At 38.1% G+C, this 24,582-nt stretch overlaps 2 protein-coding genes across 3 annotated transcripts in view; one reads left to right on the plus strand and one right to left on the minus strand.

Moving 5' to 3' along the window:
- XRCC3 (X-ray repair cross complementing 3) overlaps positions 1–24,582 on the minus strand; it is a 624,633-nt gene that overhangs the window by 227,312 nt on the left and 372,739 nt on the right. The gene's annotated exons all lie outside the window — the stretch shown is intronic.
- ASPG (asparaginase) overlaps positions 1–24,582 on the plus strand; it is an 83,548-nt gene that overhangs the window by 24,682 nt on the left and 34,284 nt on the right. Inside the window, exons 7-10 of one of the 2 annotated variants that reach the window (XM_026698577.2) lie at positions 8,182–8,294; positions 17,569–17,754; positions 20,288–20,401; positions 24,014–24,133. In XM_026698577.2, the coding sequence (XP_026554362.1) occupies positions 8,182–8,294; positions 17,569–17,754; positions 20,288–20,401; positions 24,014–24,133 (533 nt within the window). The remainder of the gene's footprint in view (positions 1–8,181; positions 8,295–17,568; positions 17,755–20,287; positions 20,402–24,013; positions 24,134–24,582) is intronic. The other variant, XM_087922236.1, reaches the window with a different exon arrangement.

Below are 24,582 nucleotides of genomic sequence, written 5' to 3' on the forward strand. Positions count from 1 at the left end.
CATCCCTCCTCCACTATTGAAACCTTCATCATAGAAGTAGTGAGAGTTCACAGGGCTCCTTTGTTTAGTGAAAAGCACACAGGAATGAAATGGGGGGAGATATAACTGAAATATATAAATTAAAAGTCTCAATATGAATATAATTGCACTTAATATGTATGGGGTACTTATGAGGGCAAAAACGTTTGTGTTCATAGCACTAATTATGGTGTCAAAGAACCCACTGTGTCCCACTGAACTTTTCCAAAGATTGTGAATTATACAGTCAAGTTCTTGCTGGCAGAAGCAAAACAATGACTTTGTCATGCACTTTATTGGCAAAATTGCTAAAGTCTGCCAAAATTAGGAGAGTTTGTCAACACACCATATGATTATTTACTATAGAATCACTTTCACCAGTGAGACTTGAGGAGATTGACAAAGTACTTCAAGCTATTTTCTTGATTATCTGCCCTTTTGATCTTTGTTCTTAGTGAGTCTCACAAGCAAGCTGGTTAAAAATATTGGAATGGGTTAAGAGAGTAATGGATGTCACATTAATGGAAAGAAAGAAGACAACAGATTTGAAGATATCAGTGATCTGACCTTGGTTGAAGAGGATCCAGAAATATCTACTGTCAACATTCCATTTTTGGACAGGATTTGATGAACTGATAACTAGTGAATTGTGGTAATAATGGATGTTGCAGATTTTTCTGGATCCATCATAGACCAGCATAGAAAATAGCTTGGTTACTTTGGTAATTAACCTTATATAGGAGTAAGGCAGTATCATTCTGTTGATTCTTCTATTTAGCAGTTTTTGATGCTGTTGATGTAGAATCATATTGAGGTAACTCTGTGAGTTGAAACTTGGAGGCATTGTTTCATAGTGGTTCCATTCCTACCTGTGGTGCTGTTGTGGGAGCATCATCACTTGAGACTTTCAAGAAGAAATTGGACTGCCATTTGTCAGAAATGGTGTAGGGTCTCCGGCTTGGGCAGAGAGTTGGACTAGATAACCTATAAGGTCCCTTCCAACTCTGATTATCTGTTAAATCTGTTCCAAAGAGGGATTTGTGCAGGGTGACTTTTGTAAAGCCTTGTAACAGTTGTGGTATGGTCCATCTTGCCTGGTATTCTCAAATATCTGTATGAAACTGCTAGTAGAAGTCATTCTGACATTGAGAGTGATGGAAAATGTTCCCCAAACTTTACGGGCCTGATATAACTTTCTAATCCCTTATTTTACTACATAATAGTTCTCAGGTGACTAAAAAAATACAAGAAGAAAAAGCTAAAAGGCAAACAGCTTGTGTAAGTATTAGTGTCCACATCTACATTTCATCACTTGTTGAGTGCAACGTGAAGTGGCTTGTATCACAGATCTAAATCAAACAGAAATGCCATGATATTAAAACATTATCTCAAATGCAATGTAATTAAGATGTCAGATTGCATGTCATTAATGCGTGTAGGTGTATGTCAAGCCTTTGTTTGGCTCTTGAAGAAACCATGTTCATTCCAGGCCACTACTATAGTTTTATTTGGAATGTTCAAGTGGGCTAGTGACAAGTCCAATCTTCCAGAATTGATACCTTCCCAGGGGTGGGCTACTACCGGTTAATTGTATTAATTGGTGAACCAGTTGTTAATTTTATGGCTGGGTAAGTGAACTGGCAAATCCACCCCTGGCTGGCCCTGCCCACCCCACCCCTCCTAGGAGTCCCCACATGGCCCATTTTGGATCTCAGGTAAGTGCAGGGCCTGTGTGGCGGCTCCGAGAGGGTGAAAAATGGGCCGCCCATTCCAGGCTCTGGAAGGCTGGAAATGGGTTTGTTTTTGGCCTTCAGAGGGCCTCCAGAGTCCAGGGAGACCATTTTTGCCCTCCCAGAGGCTCAAGGAAAGCTTCTGGAGCTTGGGGAGGGTGAAAAATGGGCCTCCCAGAAGTTCCGGAAGGCCATAAATGGGCCTGTTTCCAGCCTCCAGAGGGCCTCCAGAGGGGAGGCCATTTTCACCCTCTCAAAGAAAGCCTCCAGAACCCGGGGAGGGTGAAAATTTGAGCATACAGGAAGTATGGTTTCTTCCTGACAAACAGAGCTCAAAAATAGCCAGTCTTATGCTGCTAGAAAAGGCAGCGTATCTGATTTATGATATGTCTGCTTTATGCCAACTCAATTCTTGGATTCCTTGCAGATAATCTTGGTAAATCTAGAGTCATTAGATACTAATAATGATATTCCCCATGGAATACAATTCATTTAAGGGGTCAGGAAATTATAAAAAAAAACCTTATCTGTCCCAAATAATAAATAAGTTTCATTGAACTTGTCACCTTTAAAATAAATTTACCTTTAACTTTAAGCAGTTTATAGTATTTGCTGTTGCTGATTGAACTCCATAAGTACAAAGGACCCACCTTTTCCTTCAAAGTTTTACCTAGTTCTGAATTGGTCTTGGTGGAGAGCTGGGGGAGAATGACTGTTTCTTCTTAATAATTATTCAGGGCTGTGACTCATCCACAGTGCTACTCTGAGACATAAATGATATATGTAGTAGATGTGGCTGCCCATTAATGAAATTGTTTTTACTCAGAGGCTATATATAGTATGTATATTTAACTGTAACTTGAACTGAACATTATCAGGCTTATTCATAATTAAGAGTGCAACCCAGTGTTTTTCAAGCTCAGCAACTTTAAGCTTCATGGAGTTAAGCTTCCAGAATCCTAATATTCTGGAAGTTGAATTCCACAAATCTTAAAATTGCCAAGTTTGAAAAACACAAGTGTAACCAATAGAAGTGTGCTCCAAAATAAAGATAGATTTGCTTTCCTATTCCCACAGATACCTGTTAGTAAAGTTGCCATTGCTAAAATATATGCAGGGGTGTTGTTTCTCCGTTTGAAGAAAGTTATGTTTACTGTAGATTGTCACAAAGATTTAGTGGCATGATTTGGGGGGTGGGAGAAGCTCTTGAAGTGGGATGTCCCAAAACTTGTAGAGTACCATTCTATGGATTTAAAGAGTGGTTCCCAAACTTTTTCAGTCCACCGCCCCCTTGCTGCTAGAAACTCATCCTCAGTGCCCCCCACCCAGGGTTGGGATTCAAATTTCTGTGGGTGTGGCCTAATTTGAGGTCACATGACTGGGTGGGCATGGCTTTCTGGTCATGTGACTGGGTAGGTGTGTCTTGCTTGTCACGTTACTGGGTAGGTGTGGTTTGGTGGTCATGTGACTGGGTGGGCGTGGCCAGGTGACTGGCAAACCAAATAGAAGTGGTCCTCACTTAATGGCAGGTTGTTTAGCAAGTGTTCTAATTTATGACTGGCCTCCCCAGAGTTACTTGACCTGTTTGGGGGTTTTGACAGCCATGAACACACATACACACACTCCCTTCCAACCCTGCTGGAGCAGGTCATTGGACTAGAATCGGCAAAGCATCTCTGATTAGATTCTAGTAGTGAATAGAATCTAATCACAGATGCTTTGCCGATTCTTGTTGATTTTTATTTGTATTTCTTTATTTTATGTGCTGAATTGCATTGACGTGTGTTCTTTCTTGTGCACAATGCAGAAGCTTTTGTGATTCTTTGCAGCAAAATTTACCAACCTCTGGCTTTGCTCTATTTTTCAAATGTGCTGCCACTGCCGCGTTCTAGGTGCCGGCCCCGCAGGTCCACCCCATTGAACCTGCTGCTTTGGAGGGACCTGCCCAAGCAAGTCCGAGCGGAGCAGTGCACCAAGTCAATGGGGTGAGCCTGAGAAAGGGAAAGAGAGACAGAGAAAAGAAAGAGAGAGAAAGAGAGAGAGAAGGAAGAAAAGAAAGAGAAAAGGGAAAGAAAAAAAAGGGACAGATAAAGAAAGGGGGAGATGGAAGGAAGGGACAGAAAGAAAAAGAAATAAAGAAGGAGAGAGGGAGGGAGGAGAAAGATAATGAGATATCTATTCTAGTCCAATCACCTGCTCCACCTGTTCTGGGTTAGAAGGGAGTGTGTGTGTATGTGTTCTCCTTGTAATTTACCAGTACATTTTGGTTTTGCCTTCTTCAGAATTGGCATGGTAATATATTGGGGAAAAGTAATTTTTAGGGTAGAGATCTGGTTCAATGTTTCCTGTTTAAAGCCTCAACAAAACGTGAGAGCTTCCTGATAGTCTTGACCATGTTTCCTCCACAAAACCTTTTATAGAAACCAAATATGTTTCAATGTGGAAAAGGGCCTCAATCTAAACTAGGCCTCATTTCAATTTGATGCATCAGGTCTCTCTCTCTCTCTCTCTCTCTCTCTCTTTCTCTCCCTCCCTCCCTCCCTCCCTCCCAGACTGGCTTTGCTCTACTTTCCCAATGTGCCTGCGGGGCTGGCGCTTTGAACATGGATTGATGGATGGATAGATGGATGGATAGATAGAGAGACAGGTAGGTAGGTAGATAGATAGATTGTTAGATTAATAGGTAGGTAGACAGGCAGGCAAGCAGGCAGGAAGACAGACAGACAGACCTTTTGGACGGATGTATGGATAGGTAGGTAGGATGCTAAGAGGTGTCAGGGGGGGCGGTGCGTCAAATGCGGCCGCAGTGGCACGTAACGTGCCATTGTGGCCGCATTTGAGGCTCCGGCTCCGGAGCAGTGCAACAGCCGGCCCCCAGCTGCCTCTTAGCACCCTTCTGCTAGTCCCCTTGGGGACGCTAAGAGGCAGCAAGGGGGCATTTGAGGCACTGGCTCTGGAGCAGTGCAACAGTCACTGGGTGACTCTGCGGGGCCTGCGCCTCAAACACCCACCTGCCACCTCTTAGCATCCTCAAGGGGGCCAACAGAGGGGTGCTAAAAGGTGGCAGGGGGGCGATCAAGGCACTGGCTCCAGAGCAGTGCAACAGTCAATGGGTGACCCTGTGGAGCCTGCACCTCGAACGCCCCCCTGCTGCCTCTTAGTGCCCCCCCTGCCGACCCCCTTGCCTCTTAGTGCCCCCCAAGGCATCCCCCCCCAGGGGGTGGTACCTCCCACTTTGGGAACCACTGGATTAAAACAATAGTTATTGGTGGTTTAATCACCCTCTCTTTCTTGTACTGGAAGTAATCCAATATAAAGTAGAGATTATGGTATTGCAACCAGATGGAGAGCTGAGTTGTAAGTCCCCACTCAACCACTGAATTTACTAAGAAATTATATTCATTGTCAAGCCAGCCTACTTCACAAAGTTATTGTAAGGATAAAGTTATGTGACCCCCCTTTGTAAATCCCACTGAGTTAAAATGGGATATAAATTCAGCAAATGAATGAATGAATGAAAGAAATGGTTACATTCAAATTCAGAAACAGTTATGAAAAAATTCATTGCTGTGGCTTCTCCCAATTGTGTATTTTCATCTTGTCATCTTGTGTATTTTCATTCAAAGTGAATATGGCTAATGTATGTTATCTCAAAAATGGTGTTCCTGGTTATTCCAAAGTTCAAACACTAAACCAGACACATTCAATGTGACAATAATTCTTTTTTACATCTTCTGAGAAAGAAACTCTTTCCGGGAAAGTTGATGCCAGCCATATTGATGCCACAAAACAAATTAATCTACAATTGCCGCAAAAATTTGAGTTGGGTATAATGATACTTTCATGAAATACGATGCTGCATCTTTTGCTTTCAGAACTGAAATCAGTCTTACTCTTCCCATTATAGGGCTTAACTGGTGACAGAAACTAGCTGAAATAGACTTCTGTGTTACTTTTAATTGCCTTAGTATCTCTTCTGAGTCACATTCCAGCAGTTATAAGACTTGTATCCTTATCTGAGATCTTTTGAAGAGGCCTAATTCAAAAAGTTCCCTGAAGTTAATGTTAAAGATACATGATTTTTAAATATTCACTGCATAGATAAGGTGCTACCAGTCCAGATTAATTTCAGTTTAGGACACCTCTGTTCTCTAGAGAGACATTCTGATTTGGGCATCAACAATCCCTGTGTATTTGTGTATTTTTTATTTTAGTGTTTTAACGTTTATTTTGCATTTATTTACATTTAATGACCCTATGCAATGTTCAGTCCTAGATACTTCATAAAATATAACAATACAGTGCAAATGAACATCTCTTTTTCCAGACTTCTTAACTTGGTATTATCTTGGATAGCCCACAAATGTGCATCTTGTGGATGCAGCTTTTCATCTAATCTTACATTTCATTCTCTGCTAGACAGGGATAGTGAGATTTTTCAGAATTAATAATGAATGTTTTGGCATTTCAGCAATGGAACTGAAGCATGACTATTAGTTAAACAGCTGGCATCTGGCTTGCAATGTATAATCACACTTAATTGAATCATTGCCATTTTATTTAATCACTAGTAACTGCATTATAAACTTTGTAGATGTTTAGTGGTAAGAGTAACAACATCTGTCTTTTAAAGACGTGTGAAATATGTGTCACATTGCAGACGGCTGGCAAGGTGGCCTTGCGTTGCTTCACTCTTCCCCCCAGGCACATGTTGGTACTGTTGCCCTAGGTACGTAAAATGAATCTGGGATTAGAGAAGCAGAATATATCAATTATGCTTAAGCATCTTTATATCTTTCTAATAACAGAGCACCTGAAAATTATTATTCAGACAATTTGGAATGTGTTGACATATTGGTTTTCAACTTGGGCTGTTATAAACAGGTGTTGTGCAAAAATCCAATGGCTTCTTCAGTTCTAATTGGCTGAGACTTTTGTGCATTAGCCAGAATGCATTGCATAGTATTTTTCCAGATCAATTTTTGGATACTTCATTTAAGAGGTGGTATTCAGCAGGTTCTAACCAGTTCTGGAGAACCAGTAGCGGAAATTTTGAGTAGTTTGGAGAACCGGAAAATGCCACCTCTGACTGGCCCCATCCCCATCTATTCTCTGCCTCCCGAGTCCCAGCTGATTGGCTGGGTCTTCTTTTGTTGCCTTACACAGGGAGAACAGAGCTGGAAAGCAGGTTAGTGAGGTGGGGAGGGAATGGGGATTTTTCAGTACCCTTCCCCTGAAGTGGGGTGGGAATGGATATTTTACAGTATCCTTCCCCTGCCATGCCCATCAAGCCACACCCACCAAGCCATGCCCACAGAACTAGTAGTAAATTTTTTTGAATCCTACCACTGCTTCATTTCCATGGATAATAATGGCAGTCCACTTTCCACAACTTATTATATGCCTATGTTCCCTGATTACTGAGCAAAAAGAGAGAAAGAATAAGATTTTAAATCATTGCACCGGTAGAATTGTTCTTTAATAAGAAGCATACTCATGAACTGTCTCTGACAGCTCCCTCTTGAGTTCATAGAGTTCTGTGTCTCAGTTCTTTATTTTTTTGCAGAATTCAGACTGTTAAATTTCACAGGATCTTCTAATTGTACGTTATGCTTTTGAAATAATTCTTCATTTTAATTTTGCACTATTCTTTGAAATAAAAAATGACATTTAATGTTTATGGTTAAATAAATATAAAATACCATGCTTGGGCTTTAAAATCTTTTCTCCTCTTTTCTTTTGAAACATAAAAGGTGAAGATTAGTTGTATTTCACATCATTACTGCTGCTGTAATTATTAAAAAGTGAATACATATGATCTCTTATTGACCTTCTGAAACCTGAAATTCCTATGAGAAATTAAGTCCAGAACTGGGCAGAACTCAAGGAAATTATTTTCCTTTATGTAAGAGTCATGCTGTGCTACCGATACAAAACTTTTCAGAATAATATAAGGCTGATTCTCTCCCCATTGGGTTACATTGCAAATTTTAGATGCTACCTACCTATGAGAAGAAAAGGAGACTTACAAGAGATGAATGCAAGAAAACTTTGTATGTTGCACTTAACTTTTCTTTTCCAGATGAATGAAGCCTGAATCGTAATAAATTGCCCAGTTTCATTTATGGAATGGGTTTGATTGGTAGAATTAAGATTAAAATCCTACCTACAATATTTAATATTTGCTAGAGGGAAAAAATAGGAAGGGAATAGTAGGGTTTGCAGATTTGCAGAGCCATAGAGAATGTCAGAGGAGAGGAAAAAATATCTTTCTGTGTGACTAAAAGTTCACTCGGATGTAGGGTACTAGATTTTATCTATAAGTTGGTAGTTATTTTGGGGTGAATATTAATCAGATTTCCTGTAAGGCAGATTTTGAACACAATAGGAAAGAATATTCCATGAATGAATGATTTTTGTTTTGTTTTCATAGTTAATTGGGAGACCATATGGAGAGCTAACACTATGAAGAAATTTGAGATCCATATGAACATGAATAGCAACGTGGGACTACTGAGACTCTTCCCTGGAATTACTGCTACAGCGGTCAGTCTCCCACTTCCTCAGAACATCTCGGAGCAAATTTGGAGTATTGATTAAATTTAATGAATAAGCAATGAGAAAAGATATTTGGTATTACCCAGGTTCATTGCTGGTATTTAAATACTCTTCATTGCTGGTATTTAAATACTCTCAGAGAAGTACCCTGTTTCTCCAACAATACGGCCTGCCCCAATAGGAAGTCCCAGCATGTTTTACAGACATGAAATTAAATTAAGCCCCTCCCCCCCCAAATTAAGGCCTATATTAAAACATGTGAAATGGGGGGGAATGGTGGGGGAGCTTGCCGTAAGGAAGTACTTTTGTTGCACACCCTGATATGGTGCTGCCCACGTTGACCCCGATACGAAGGCCCCCCCAACGCCGAGCTCAACATCCATGCCATCGCCGCCCGCCTGCCCAAAGATGCAAGGTGGGGGAATTAAGTCACCCCCGAAAAGACGGCCATTTTTTCGGGGCTCAAAAAAAATAAGACCCGGCCTTATATGAGAAACACGGTAGTATTGAACGAATTATCTTATAATACTTGGTCAATACTTCCAAGAATACTGTTATGTCAATATTTGTAATAGGAAGCTACCAGATTTTGGGGGCTTCTGTGGCCAAAAGAATCTTCTCAAACTTTGACACTTGAGAAACACTTTTATATTATTTATGGCTTGAGGTTGTTAAAGGGTAATTTGCATTGGAGAAGTAGGCCAAGCCCTTTACACTGTGATTTTCTCTTACCAAAAATGAGTCTGAGGATGCAGATACTGGACATATCTCTGTCCTGACCACCAAACAGACCAAAACCTCAACCAATAAATAGTTGGTGATATAGTTCGAAAGCTCCCTCAAATAACTTTGTTTTCAGTAATTTCCAAATAGCTAATAAACTGGAGGCTCTGATCAAATTTATCCTTTTCTCTTTTAAAGACATCCATGTTAGGAATCATTAGTGTACTTTTTGATAATGAAAATGCTCTATGTAAAGAGCTAATTTTTTTTACTCTTCTAAATTTCCTCCTGATCAGCATAATTATATAAGTCCTGATTTTCATATTTTAAGAAGGAGGGGAAAAAAAATCTCCATGCCCATTTCTCCATGCCATGCAAGTTTTATATATCTCATTCACTAGTTTTCCAAACTAAAGGAAATGTCTGCTATTCATTTTGAAAATCATCTTCTGCATGTTTTCTAGCTCTGCATATTCTCTTTCAAAAAAGGGGTAACTGGAATTGTACATAGTATTATCAACGGGGATGTAGCACAGCTTTGTATCAAGCCATTACAAATTTGGCAGTCTTGTTCTCAATTGCTTTCCTAATGATCTCTAGCATAGAATTTGACTTTTTCCATAACTGAACACTGTCAATATCTTCACTGAGTTAATCATAAGATCTGTGTAAGATCTGTTCCTTGGTTTGTTGCAGATAGCTCAAACACTATCGGTGCATAAATGAGGTATTACAACTTGTTGCCCAATGTGCAACATTTCACACTTAAACTGAACCTCTATTGTCTGATCTCTTGACCACTGGGTTTACTCAACAGTTTTGATGAGGAATATTGTACCTACTGATAGTCAATGTGTATAGGTCATTCTGAAAGTTCCTTAAAAATCCAAGTATATAGTGTTGACGGAGCCATTAACAATCCCACAGAAGGTTGGTAAAGAAAAACTCTTGGATGGATCCCATCAACAGTGATTTGTTACTCTAACTCATGGGTGTCAAACTAGCTGTGTCACATTGCTTTTACATGATGTATCACAATGTTTTTTCCCTTCACGGAGTTGGGGTGGACGTGGCCTGCATGTGATATATCCGGCCCGTGGGCTGCCAGTTTGACACCCCTGCTCTAACCTCTCAAGATATTCTAGAAGTTTTATGTATTTAGTATATGGCAAGTACATAGACTTATAGTGGTTCAAATGTTAATGTCCAGTCCACCCAGCCATTCAAGGACAGGGTGGTCTATCCTAGAAATATTTTCCCTAGTTATCTCAGTTTGCTTTATTTATCCTGATCACTTCCTTGAAAAAGCCAATACAACTTCAGATATATATCCCATATCTTCTATTCTTTATATACATTGTATAGTTAGGAATTATTCTAAGTTCCTAACCCAGTCATTCTTTCCATTCCAGCAGATTTCGGTTATATAGTAGATAAGTTCTTGTTATGTTCTTTTTTACAACAAAGTACTTTAATTTTCCATTCTTTGCTTGGACACTTCTAGCATTGGAAAAGAAACAGCTATACTCTACACTAGATCCTTTCCCACATCTTGTCTTTTTGTTTCCTGACTGTTTTGTCCACTGATTAACTCACAATACTATTACTTATATTATTTTCTAAAATTTGTATACCCTTCCACCCTAGATGCTACTTCCTGTCTGTTGATTTTCCCTTAGGGATCAGTAGAAAAGCTGCTCTACAGCTTTTTTCTAATGATATGCCAGCAGCCTAGTTCCATTTTAGTTCAGGTGGAGCTTCTCTATCTTGTACAGGGTTGACTTGTTCAAAATCTTTTCTTGGTGCCTAAGAAATTTACTTAGAAATCTGACATAACTCTGTATTGAGATTCCTCAGTTTGTTTGCTTAGTTGACCCTGGTAAAGATTAGGCAATATTTTACAACAGGAGAATGCTATCTGGGCAATTGTAAAATTTAAGCTGCTAACTCATAGCCTTGGGAAAAAGGGCATATCTACTTAAAACGTATTTAACATACTTATGTGGTCACCTAGCTCAACTAAGGTGACTTTGTCTGGTTCATAAAATTCAACAAAACCAAATATGAAGAACATAAAATCAAGGTATGTAATCTGACAATAATGAAATAATAAAATAATAAAATGGTGATCCAAACAGAAATAATACCATCATCTAATCATGCCTCCAGTATATCATGACTCCAAAGCCCAGGGAAACAGTCTGTCTTGACAGCATTTCTAACAGCTAGCAAAGTCAAGGCTAACTGTATGTTGGGAGAAAGGTTGTTCCATAAAATAGGAGCTGCCACCATAAAGGTCCACTTCCTGGTCCCATACAATAACTTTATTTCAATTAATGAATCCAGAGTGTATAAGGGGCACTCTGGTGAGAAGGTGGCCCCTCAAATATACTGGTCCTATGCCACATAGAGCTTTAAAGATTATAAGCATCACCTTGAATTGGAGCCAAAATCCAATGGGGGAGCCAGTATGGCTTGTAGAGTACAGATGGTCCTTGGTTAAGAACCACTCATTCTATAATTATTAATAAGTCTGTGGTCTAGGTCCTCCTTCAGGATCAGCGAAATTAAGGCTCCCCTCCACGAGTCCGGCATCTTGGCTGCTAAGAGTACCTCATTAAAAACATCCAGCATCAGTGGTCCAATTTGTTCTATGATAATTTTGTAAAGTTCTACCGGTATCCCATCCGGTCCAGGTGCTTTATTGTTACTTTGCTTCTCTATTGCTGACTTCAGTTCGGACCATGTTATTTTTTGATTTAATAATTCTATCTCTTCCTCTCCTATTGCTTTATCATTCGCTTCCTCCAGGTATTTCATTATTTTATCCTCAGAGACTTCTTCTTTTTGTATAATTTCTCAAGTAATTAAAAGTAATCTCTTTTTTCTTCTCTATCTCCTCCTGCATATTGCCCCCTCATCCATTAATTGGTGTATCAATCTTTTTCTTTCGCTTTTCTTAAGTTTGTGGGCTAACCATCTCCCTGGTTTGTTTGCATGCTCAAAGTAGATTTGTTTAGTCATTTTCAGACTAATCTCCAATTTTTCTTGTTCCAGTAAATTTAATTTGTGTTTAGTTGTTATTAACTGGTTCTGTATTCTTTGGTTTTTGGGGTTCTTTTGTAATTGGATTTCTAAATCTTTAATTTCTTGTTGTAGATTACTTTGTTGGGCATACTTTCTTTTATTTCTCATAGCATTGTAAGAGATTGTTATTCCTCTTATAAATGCCTTAAATGTGTCCCATATATTTTGTTTCAAGTTAGATCATTATTATTTTCCTTTAAGAAGAAGTTCAGTTCTTCTTTCAGTTTATTAATATATTCTTCTTCTTTTGTTAAATGAGTGTTAAAAGTCCATCTTTTCTTTGGTTTTCCTCTACCTCTCCAGGTTATTTGAATTGGATTGTGGTCAGCCCAGTCATTTGGTAAGATTTCGCTATCTTTGATTTCATTAATCAATTCACCGTTTATCCAAGCCATATCTATTCTTGTCCAAATTTTGTGCGGGTTAGAATAATAAGTAAACTGTTCTTTTTGGGATTTAATTTTCTCCAGATATCTACCAGATTCATTTCATTCAACATATCCTTACATGGCTTAGAAAATTCTCTATTCCCTTTTTTGTTCTTACTCCTATTACTATGATCCTTCCGGTAGTCAGCAATAGAGTTAAAATCGCCAATCAGAATAATATTACCATTTTCGAATTCTGTTATTTTTTGATGGAGATGTTTAAAAATTTACCTTGATCATCATTTGGGGCATAGATTACTACCAGTAAGAGTGTAATGCCATTAATCGAGATTTGTACTACCAGCGTTCTTCCTTCAGGGTCCGCCCAGATTAACTCCGCTTTTAAGTCATCTCTCATATAGATTGCGATGCCTTTCTTTTTGTGTTTATCTGCTGGTGCTGTAAATAATTTTCCCAGTTTCGGACACTCTAGGAATTTCTCCTCACTTTTCCTAACGTGTGTTTCTTGTATGCAAATTATATCAACATTTTGTTTTATTAGTTTGGTTAGAGTCCTTTTCCTTTTAGCTCTTGAATTTAGGCCGTTTATATTAATGGAAAGAATTTTCTTTCCTTCGTCCATTTGCTTAAGTCTGCCTCGCTTTTTGTCTCGTAACTCTACGGCTCTCTTCTTGTGGCTGATATGGAGTTGTTTCTTCTCTTCCTCGTTGTAAGTTGTCTTTCCCTTGAATTTGGACAGATCTTTCTTCCTTGTTCCTATGGCGGTTACGATCCTCCTGCATATTTCTTTGGATTTTCTCCCTAGTGAGTTGATCCTCCGTGGTTGTTAGCTGTTCTAGGAAGTTTTGTGCTTGTTCAATTGAGTCTATTTTAATTTTTCTTCCCTTCCACGATATTAGCATCCCTTCTGGGATTAGCCATTTAAATGAGATTTCGTTTTTATTTAAGTAATTAGCTAAAAATTTATATTCTTGCCTCATGGCCCTCACTTTACTTGGAATCTGCTTAAGAATTATAATCTCTTTGCCCTTATATAATGTTCTCTCATCTCTGGCCTTTCTATATATTAGGTCTCTCATGCATCTTCTTGAAAAACGGATATGGATCTCCTTGGGCAATTGTGACGCCTTGCATAGCTGGTATTCACCCTATAGATTTCATCAAATTCCTTGAGTAATTCATCTTTCTCTTTTTCTACTAGTTCAGCCAACAAACCTGCCATTAATTGTTCTAATTCTTCATTTTTGGATTCCTCCACATTTTGGAACCTTAAGTATGCAGCTGCTCTGTCCATCTCAAGTTGGACCAAGGAATCTTCCATTTCTTTATTAACATTTTTGAAATCTTCCTCAGTCCTTTCTAGGTTCCTCTCCACTTGTTCCGTCCTGTTCTCTATTTCTTTTATTTTTAATTCAGTTCTTTCCATGACCAATTGCATTGTCCCAACCCTATCTTCAACTCTCTGTATATCTGCTCTCATCTCCTCTTTTAATTTACCCATTTCTTCCTTCAGTTCGCTAATATCTGCTCTGGTCTCATTGTGATTCCTAATCATAATCTCCTGCATTCTAGACATCAATTCTTGCATTGATTCTTGCAGGGATAATAATGTCACTTGTAAGTTGGCATTCGTAACAGTCGGTTGTTTTTCTCCTTTCAAGGTCTCTTCTATAGTTTTCTGCGTTGTTGGGGAGGCAGATGCCAGAGTTGTCAACAAGGTCTGATTGTTCTTCCTTCCTGTTTTCAGGGCCGTGGTTGTTGTGGAAGTCATCTCTGCTAAGATTTGTTTTTGCAATTGGACAATGTTAAGAATATTATCCCAAATCATCATTCGATGTAATAGCCCTTTAAGTGTGATTACAAATCTATTTGCTATGCTTACACCCCAGATACTTTTAGCTCTCTTTCTTTGGCCCAATCTATCATTCAGGCAAATTAAATTCCAATTCAATAGAGTGTTATCAGTTACTATACAATACTATACAATAGGTGCTATACAATAGAATGAAATCAAATATTATGTATTATGTATTATTCTCTATATTAAATTCAAATACCAGAGTTAATTGTATTTTACCCCTAGTAAATCATACTTGTTTAAAGCATACAACCAACTCTAGAATTTCTCACTCTATATATACTTTTGTCCTATAGTATATATAAATATTTAAGATTCCATTCTATCTGAGACAACCCTATTAACAAAAAATCACTGGGAAAGATGGCAGGAAGCCAGAAGTTGCAGTTACTTGAGGTCCTCTCTTAACAAACTAGGGACTGCCAAAATTGCCATTGCTAAATAGCACAGTGACATAATGTCTCACTTTATGACCACATTGCTTAGTGATAGAAATCTGGTCCCAATTACTACCATTAAATGTGGACTACGGTAGTGATATCAAATGGGCATAGTGAGAGGAATCCATAATTTCTTGCACTATTGGATTCTGGACTAATTATAGCTTTAGGATGATCTAGAAAATAAGCCCCATTAAGTTATGCGACAAGTCCAATTGGGAGATGATTAAGCGAAGATTTTCACTGTCAAGTGAAAGACAAATATCTCAATTAAAAATTGGAAAATACAATGAAAGGAGAAATGAAACTTTTTAGAAGATCAGAGAAGAACATTTACATTAAGAGAGGATTATTCATGAGTTATTATGGAAGAGTTTTGATTGATGTAGATGAAGTTAAAAAAAGATGAGGAAATATATTGAAACCCTTTACAGATGTGATTTAGAGTTAAAATTTGCAGAGAGGGTATATCAATTCCAATAGAAAGTGGAATACAATAAAACAGTTGTCAGGTAGAAAATCACTGGATAGAGATATCTTTTTAACTGTTTAAAGCTAAAAGACAAGATATAGTTAAAATCAAAGCAGCACCATGTCAAAAACAAGACTGCTAAGTTAGAGACGGGAACAGTTTGATGTATATACCTATTGTATCCCAAAGAAGAGAGATGTAAGAGAATATACAAATTAAAGCGTTGCACTAATTGCTTGCACAATCAAAGTCTAGCTTAGGTATCTACAAAGAACAGAGCCATACAGTCCATGACAACTGGAGCTCCAAATAAACAGGCAGGTTTCAGGAAAGGCAGTGGAGGAACCCAAGATCAGATAATTACCATAGCACAAAAAATGGACTGAGCAAAAACAAGAAGAACTCTATCTTTTTAAATTGATTACTGTATAGCACGACCATTGATTGGTCTTAATATATGTTGGAGTTTAAAAGGTCAAATGATTGTTCTTTTGAGAAATTTTTACAATGAACAAGAAATAACAGCAAGCTTTGGGTGTGGAAAAATAGAATGGTGTTCAATAGAAAATGAAAAAAGACAAAGTTGTATATAATATATATAATATGAGATTGGCAGCAATGGACAAGATAGATGGAGTCAAAATAGACAGCTTGAAGTCAAACAATTGTTTGAGCACTGCAGCTTTTGTAGAGTGTGGTGGCCTTTCATTGTTTCAAGGTTTATAGTACCCATTTTGCTCCTTAATAATCTCCCAAATGCCTAAAGAACCTGGAAAAAAAATGCAGTTTTTTTGGCTTCATCTAAATGGAGAGTCACAGGAGCCACCAAATGGGAGCTGCTGGGCTTTGCATTTTTCACAGAGGATCTATTAGTTTATGCATACTTTTTATTCAGCAATAATAGCACAATGAAAAGCTTTAGATGATAGTGATGATAAAATGGATTCTATTCTATTATTATGCTTGCAAATTGGTTGTTAAATTCTTTTTTTTTCTTTTTGAAGAAAGCTGAGGCTTACATTAAACAGAAAGCTCAACATTTAGATCTAACACAAAGATGCTATAACTTACACCAGGTTTCACAGTCTGTAGAGGCTTCTTAAAATTTCAGTTTTTTGTTTAAATATGGGAAATTAAATTAAGCCTTTTAGTATGGTCACATGACCCCCAATAATTGATTAACATATGCTTTGTTTCTGCATGCACTAATGCCTTTTGTTCAAAGAGAGCCCATCCCCTCTCTACCACAGGTTTGTTATGCATCCTGGCAGCAGTCTTGCCAAATTCAGTTGTTACACAGCTTTATTCTCTGCTGGTACTTGTCAGGTAGAGCCTCTACAACTTCTCATAGCTTGGGGCCTCACCATGTCTAAACCTGGCCCCATCTCCAGCAAAAGTCTAGGGCTTCAGTTCTCCTGCACCCTGCCAACTGCCTTTCATGCAGCTTCGGTCCCGTTGACAAGTGTACTGCTCTTGCTAGGAAATGAGGCTAGTCTGCAAATGTCTGTTAAACAAAGGAAAGATGTCCTAATTTTCTGCTGTAAAACACTTAAAGCGAAGAAAGTCGGAGATCATTTGACGTTTTTATCTTCTCTCTGCTTCTACTATCTCAGACTTCAACCCTGCCTTGTGTAATCAGTGTTTTGTGATTAGAACCAGGCAATCCTAGCAGACGGCCTTCAAGGTCTGTGTTAGAAGTCTATAATTCTAAGTGCAAAAGTAATCACAAGCTGTTCACTCTGAAGTTATATATTAATGTCCTTATTTAAGTAGATTATTTTAACACATCCTAATTAAAATAGACAGATTACCTACATCTTTCTGAATCATCATATTTTTTTCACTTTTGACTGTAGTCTGTCTTTGCTTTCTCAACATTCTTTGTACATAGTGCAATGCTGTATATATTAGCTGTACTTTTCCCTACCCTTGATCAGCCCAGTAATCCTCAAAAACTCTAGCCAGCCACAGCCAGTGGTGTGACATACTATAAACTATTGGTTCTTGCGCAAGTGTTTGCATCTGTGTGAGAGTGTGTATTTATATACACACATGTGTTTGTAACATCCACTTATTAATTTTAAATAATTAGCACTTCTGTTCCTTTTTGAAATTTTATTTACTAATGCGTCTATGCTACTCCAGTCAAAAGACAACACTGAGTTATTTATATTCCGCATTACCGAACTAATGTGATTATTCATACATTTGGGATGGATCTGAGAAGACATAAAATTGTATTGCAATGAGTTTTAACTGTAATTTCTGATTGCCGTTTTTCTCTTCCAAGCAGGTAAGGGCATTTCTTCAGAGTCCTATGGAAGGCATTGTACTTGAGACCTATGGGAGTGGAAATGCTCCAAATAATTGTCCAGAATTACTAGATTTGCTGAGGAAAGCTACTGATTCCAATGTTGTGATTTTGAATTGCACCCAATGTCTGCGAGGATCTGTGTCATCAGTCTATGCCACAGGAAAGGTGAGAGGAATTCTGCAATCTAAATCACTCTTCCCAACTTGATGGCTTCCAGATAATTCCCATGATCTTAAAGACACTTGTAAGATTCTTATTTTAGATGGCAGATTTCAACAATATGCTTAGCTAGTGGACATACTTGTTTTTCTCCTCTTATGGACCACTCCATTCCAAAGATTCCAAGAAACTTCCATACAATTAAAACATAAGAACCACTAACATGAACATAACAACAAGAAGGCTGAGATATATTGGGCAGCAAAATCTTCATTTAAACAGCTCTTTCAAATATAATGTAGTCCAAATAACTGGGGGTAGGCTGTTCTAGAAGTCTGGAGCCCTCAGTTAGATATCCATGTAGACAGTACTTCCTCAGAGTTGGCATCCTTAGCACTGGATTTTACTGGATGGGCAAATTCAGCTTGCAGAATGGGATCTTGGAGATATCCAAGCTTTCAGCAATGTAGAACTTTAAACTGTATCACTTTGAATTGTATACTGAAATTGATAGGCAGCCAACGGAGCTCCCTTTGTAGTGATATTATATGCTTGAAGGTAGGTATTCCAATAACAGCTCAGGCCACTGCTTGCTGAACTGACTGAAACTTCTGAATGGTTTTCAAGATAGGATGCTTCCAAGAGGTATAGCACGAACGGCAGATTGTATCCAAGGCAGATGTGATTTGAAGAGTAGGATAGGATCAAGTTTAAGTGGTTGTGCCAATTAATAGAATTATGTCAGATCTGGCACTTGGAACTTTTTAATTTCTTTTTCTATAATCCCCATTGTATCCCAAAGATGACTAGTTCTTCCACCAATTGCTTCTAAGATTGTGGTTTTTATGCCTAATTCATCTTAACAGATGAATACTGTCATGTACAAAGACATGCGTGTTATTTATTTTTAATATTTATTTGGTTTAGGCTTAAAGTAGCTGCTTTTCTTTGGTTTTAAAATGGCTTTGCTTTTCCAGGAAGTATTTTGGCTTAAAGGTTTGCCATTAGCAAATGGCTGATTGTCTGTCGTTGTGGTAATGAAAAAGAAAGAATATTAGGTTATGAGAGACATATAGTGAAACAATTTGCATTTGAGTGAAACTACCCTGTGGGACTGTTCTACAAACATGCTCATCTATTTTAATCTAGCATGTACCTGGAGAAGATTCCAAGTGCAATGACATTCCTTTACATTGAATAGGATAATTTTTGTTATAAAAACTCAATTCTGGGCATCCGAACTGCTGTATTAAAGCATGCCTATAATATATGCAAAATAACTCTGAAATCATTACAAATATACCGAAATATGTTACAATATACTATAACAACAAAGCCTGTTTGTTATTGGTATGATTTCAACAGGTAGGCCCTATTCCTGATTAGCTTTGCATTATGAATTAAGACATTGTTATTATTTAAAAAAAATCCTGTGTTTAAAATGTGCCATGTGTGTGGAAGTCAGCAAATAAAATTGATTAAAAAAAAAACAGATATAAGTTAGTTGTTATAATGGACCAACGGTCCATTACCCAGCAAAATAATACTGACATTTAAATCAAAGGAATAATACAATTAAAATCTTATTTACACTTTCAAATTTTACTCTAGGCATTCACACATTTACCAGAACTTAGTAAATAATGATAACAAATATTAAATCACATTGACTGGTGCAGTAGCAAAAAGCTTGTTCATTAATGTTCATTAATGAGCCGTGATGGCAGAGCCGTGATTAGAATGCAGTATGGAAGGCTACTTCTGCTGACTGTTGGCTGCCAGCAATTTGGCAGTTTGATTCTCACTGGCTGAAGGTTGATTCAGTTTTCCATCCTTCCAAAGTCAGTAAAATGAGGGCCCAGATTGTTGGGGGAAATATGCTGACTCTGTAAACTGCTTAGAAAGCACTGTGAAGCGGTGGTATATAAGTCTAAGTGCTATTGCAAAACACAGCGAGAGGTTCTGTGTTTTCTAATTCCTTCACAAACAAGCTGGCTCTAAAAAAAATCTTCCTGAGATTTGCAGCATCGGAAGAATATTGGTTGAAAGAGGGCTGCAGTCAGTACAGGTAATTCCGTGACTTAAAATCATTCATTTAGTGACCGTTTGAAGTTACAACAGCACTGAAAGAAGTGACTTATGACTGTTTTTCACACTTACGACCATTGCAGCATCCCCATGGTCACATGATCAGAATCCGGATGCTTGGCAATTGGTTCATATTTATAAAAGTTGCAGTGCCCCAGGGTCATGTTTCATCTTTTGCGACCTTCTGACAAGCAAAGTCAATGGGAAAGCCAGAATCACTTAACAACCATGTTACAACTGTGGTAGGAAATAAAATGCAGCAAAACTCACTTAACATGTGTCTTGCTGAGCAACAGAAATTTTGGGCTCAACTGTGGTTGTAAGTCAAGGACTATCTGTAATTGCCCCCAGATCATACTTTGCACTTGCAGAGCTGTTTTTCATTCTAGTTATATTAGAAAGCAGTGCCTTCATTCAAGCTGTATTTTTTCCCCTTTGGCATTGAATATAGACTCTCATGGATGCCGGTGTAATTCCAGGAGGAGATATGACGCCAGAAGCTGCTCTTGCCAAGTTATCCTATGTCCTGAGCAAACCTGGACTTACTTTTGATAAAAAGAAAAAGGTAAAATGACTTTTTCTTTTCAGTTTTTAAATGCCTGGTTTCCTTACCTTTCTTGCACATAGGATCCCACAAAGCGCATAACTAGTAGCCGGTGGCCAAGGGAAGTTTAAAGAACAGCCTGATCTTGATGGTGGCTTAGTTCTCTCAGCACAGCAAGCTACAAAATACCTAAGCAAGGTCAAAACATATTGAGATAATGTGTTTGATTATTAATGTCTATGAAAATAGACCCCGTGGAGTCAGTGTGTATGGCTAAGTCTGTTCAAGATTCATATTAATAAGAATAAATAGGAATTGGATAGCAACAGCAAGACTAACATTGATAATTTGTTGATGAAGATAATGACAAGGGTGATGATCATGATATTCTCATCCTCTATCAATTTGATGATGATGATGATAATGATGATGATGATGATGATATTGACATAAAATTCTCCTTCTCTATCAAACATCTCAAGTTAGCCTTGTCCCCCAAATAAAAAAAATAAATGGATCAGTTCACTTCTACTCACTTGAATGATCTTCAGAGCCAGTTTTTACCTGCTGAACTTCAGAGACAAAATCCTGCTGAACTTTTTAAAAATTTCTACCCAAAGTCAAAGAAAGTCTTTAACATTCAATTGCTGCCCGTTCATTATGTTTCTTGTAGCTCTCAGAGGCTGAAAAAAAATAGTACCTTTGGTATAATACAGGTAAAAAATATTATCTATTCTTAATTTAGCTGCTGCTAATGGGAGAAAGGCCCATTTTAATAAAGAATCTCCCACAGTATGCCCACAGTGTGGTTTATGATATACATCGGGGGCTGGATCCGGCCCATGGGGTGCTTATATCTGGCCTATGGGCCCACCCTGGTAGTGAAAGACCAGCCCATGGTGCCTCTGCAAGTGAAAATGGCATGCAGCCCTCCTGAGCTCCATTTTTGCTGGCAGAGAGATTCAGCAGACTGTTTTCACTGGTGGAGAGCTCAGGCCACCACATGCGCCCCCGACATGAATGACATCAAGCTGGCCATGCCCACCCTGGCCACGCTCACCCCGGTCCACTGAGATCAAACACAATCCTGATGCGGCCCTAAATGAAATCGAGTTTGACACCCCTGGTATACATGGAGGCTTGTAGGTCAAAGTTTGGTATAAAAATAGCAAACCAAGAAAAAAAACAGAAGATTTTTATACCCATGGAGCAATATAATTCTATATAGTCTATTGCAAGATGTTTCCTGTAAGCTATGGATACCTGGTGAACTGTGGGGAAAATCTGTGTATGTTTTGATAACTAGAGTTAGGAATGCTGCTAACTCAATGATAGCTGAAATACGGTGTCGAGAGAACAACTACACATGTCACTTGCTAAAAGTTATCCTGTGGCTTGGGAAGAATTCTTGTATGTGTAATATATTTTACATATATAAAAATTGGGGCCTAACTTCCCCTGGAAAGTAGCATTAAAAAATTCCCACACCTACAACGTTCTCTTTATTTTATTCTTTTTCAGACATGCCTAAACAGTACTAAAAGTGGGATAGTATTTCCCACAGTACTCTTGCTTTCTTTAACTTTGTACAGCCATGCTTCTAGATAGATAGGCATCACTAGGCATGTATATTCCCATATTCTCTCTAATCAGGGAACAATTCTGCATTACACAAGCGTTCTGCATGTATGTGCAGCACTGTTTTTATTTTGTTTTCAGTCTTTCTCCAATATTATCCCAGAACCTCTCCTCTTCTTCTGTTCCTAAATAATCAGTGTTATTGTCAGAACCAGACTGTGCTTAGCTATGGCATCTTACAGGCTAAGGGCTCTCAGATCACAGTGGTTGACAATGGCCTTTTGTTTTGTTTTTGTTAGGGTTAGATTCTTGAGACAGAGAACCTTAACTCACACACAATAAATATGTATATTTCATATGGGTCATTTCATACAATACAGGTAGTCCTTGGCTGCAGACTGCTATGTTTAGTGACCATTTGAACATTTAGCAGCATTGAAGTAGTAGTTTTACAACTGGTCCTTGAACTTTAGTCGGTTGGGTTGCCAGCATTAAGTCTCAAGTTGATGTCATACTTAATGACCATGAATGGTTTGCTTATCATCTGCAGAAGAAATGACATTGTAAGTCTGGCATGGTCACATGATGTTTTACTTAACTGCCATGTTGCTTAGTGATGGAATTCCTAGTCCAAATTGTGGTTATTAAGTGAAGACCACTTGAAATCCAAGCCAACTAGGAGAAAACACCTCCACTTACCAAATCCATATCAGAACGCTACTAATTCATAACTGTTACCATAGCAGGATCTTATAAGGAGATTGATTAATCTTTCTAATATTGCTAACATGCTAACTTTTCAAGGTGATTAAGTATGAATGATATTCAGGAAAATCATATGAAGTAAGTAAGAATGATGTTCCTGAAAATCTTATGAAGAGCAAGTCAGGAATCAGGGTATACTGATCAAGGCCCCTGATCATAAATGAATTTCCATCCAAACATGGATCTTAATCCTTTTTTATACTATCCATAATATCTTTCTCATGTGGTCTGTGATAGATCCAGTTCATAGGTCCAGCACCCATGTAAATTACTTTCCATTTTGTGTGCTTTTTAGAGTTCAGAATTAGATGCCTGCTTGGAAACTTGAGGATTGTCATGTATTATAAATTGTGTAAACTTCTACAGGCCTCAGTAAGGTTCAGTAAGGTTCTGGGGACTTGTCATGATGCACACTTGTCTTTGTATTTCTTGGAGTCCCATTCTTTATTACTTCTGATATTTTGCAGCCCTCATCTTGGCTTCTTAACATGTCTTCCTCTCCTGTTCTCAGGAAAACATTTCTCCCTTCTATCTTTACCTTTCCAGAAAAAAGATTTGATTTCTGCTGTATCATTAGTCCTCCTTCAACATATCCCTGAAACTTTTTGATTGTGAGCACGGTGCACAGCGCATAGTGTACATTCAGGCTGTTTTTTCATGCCTACAATGCCATCTTTCTATGCTTAACCCACATTCTCCCACATTTCTTACTCTTCTCCTGCATTTCAAATAGAGGCATAATGTGACTGGTGATGTTTGCCTCAGATTATTACTACTAGTACTTCTCCTGCCTTAGTTATCTTAATAGCAGCAAGCTATTTAACATGGTTTTACCCTTCTGTGAATGAGTTTATGATTATAAGACAGGCAATATCTACAGGATTTGAGTAAAGGAATCTTTCAAATTAGTATTAACACATAAAAAAATCAATACTTTTCGTGAGTGTTCACATTGTGCACATTAAATAAACCAAGTAACATATAATCTTAATCCTTCATACTACGTATAAAAGATGAAATAAGTTTGAGTTGTGTGACTTTGCACCATCTCTTTTCTTCTTCATCTTGTTACTTTCTTAAAGTTTCTTTGTTGCATAAAATCTAGGGATTGTGATTTAATTCATTATACACAAACAGATTGACTAGGTCTCAGTCTCGCCGCTCTCCCCACCACCGCACAAAATGTGCTTGGAGGATCTGCTTGAGTGGGCCACTCAGATTGGAGTAGATGGTCCTTCAGTTATCTTAGATTTATTTATTTGGATTATAGACTGGCTTTTCTTTATGCAGATGCTGAGTAAGAATCTGAGAGGAGAAATGACTGTTGTACCCATTGGAACCCAGATAACTCTCAAAGATTGCAAGTTTATACAAGAGATTGCAAAATATCTGTTGATCAGCTGCAAAGAGGTACTTGTTCAAATGGCAGTTGTTCAAGCAGAGGACACTGCAGAACAGTTTAACCACTTGTGAAATAATATACCATGGTGAAAATATTCCCTTCCCTATTACTGCTTTCTTTTACCAAGGCACAATACAAACTTTAAAAAGTGATATCAACCAGTGCTATATCATTGGCTTGGAATTTAGCTTCAGCACAGTAGACAAATATTAGTTCTAAAATGATGAACACAACAACAACAAATTTAAAATAATGCCACGGAATAAAGCTGAATGTATGTACACCCACAATCATTTTTAAAAGGTACTTATCCATAACTGTCAGATAGGATGGAAAAAGCAGATTAACCCACTAATAAAATAATTTAATATTTAAATCCCTTTAAGGGATATCTGATTTCCACAGACATGGAGGGAGGGGGGAAGTGGGCCCTGAGCCATGGGTCCACATCTCACAT

This window comes from Pseudonaja textilis, chromosome 1 (genome assembly GCF_049901715.1).
Source record: "Pseudonaja textilis isolate UNSWEBS1 chromosome 1, rPseTex1.2, whole genome shotgun sequence".
In the NCBI taxonomy this organism is placed as follows: Eukaryota; Metazoa; Chordata; class Lepidosauria; order Squamata; family Elapidae; genus Pseudonaja; species Pseudonaja textilis.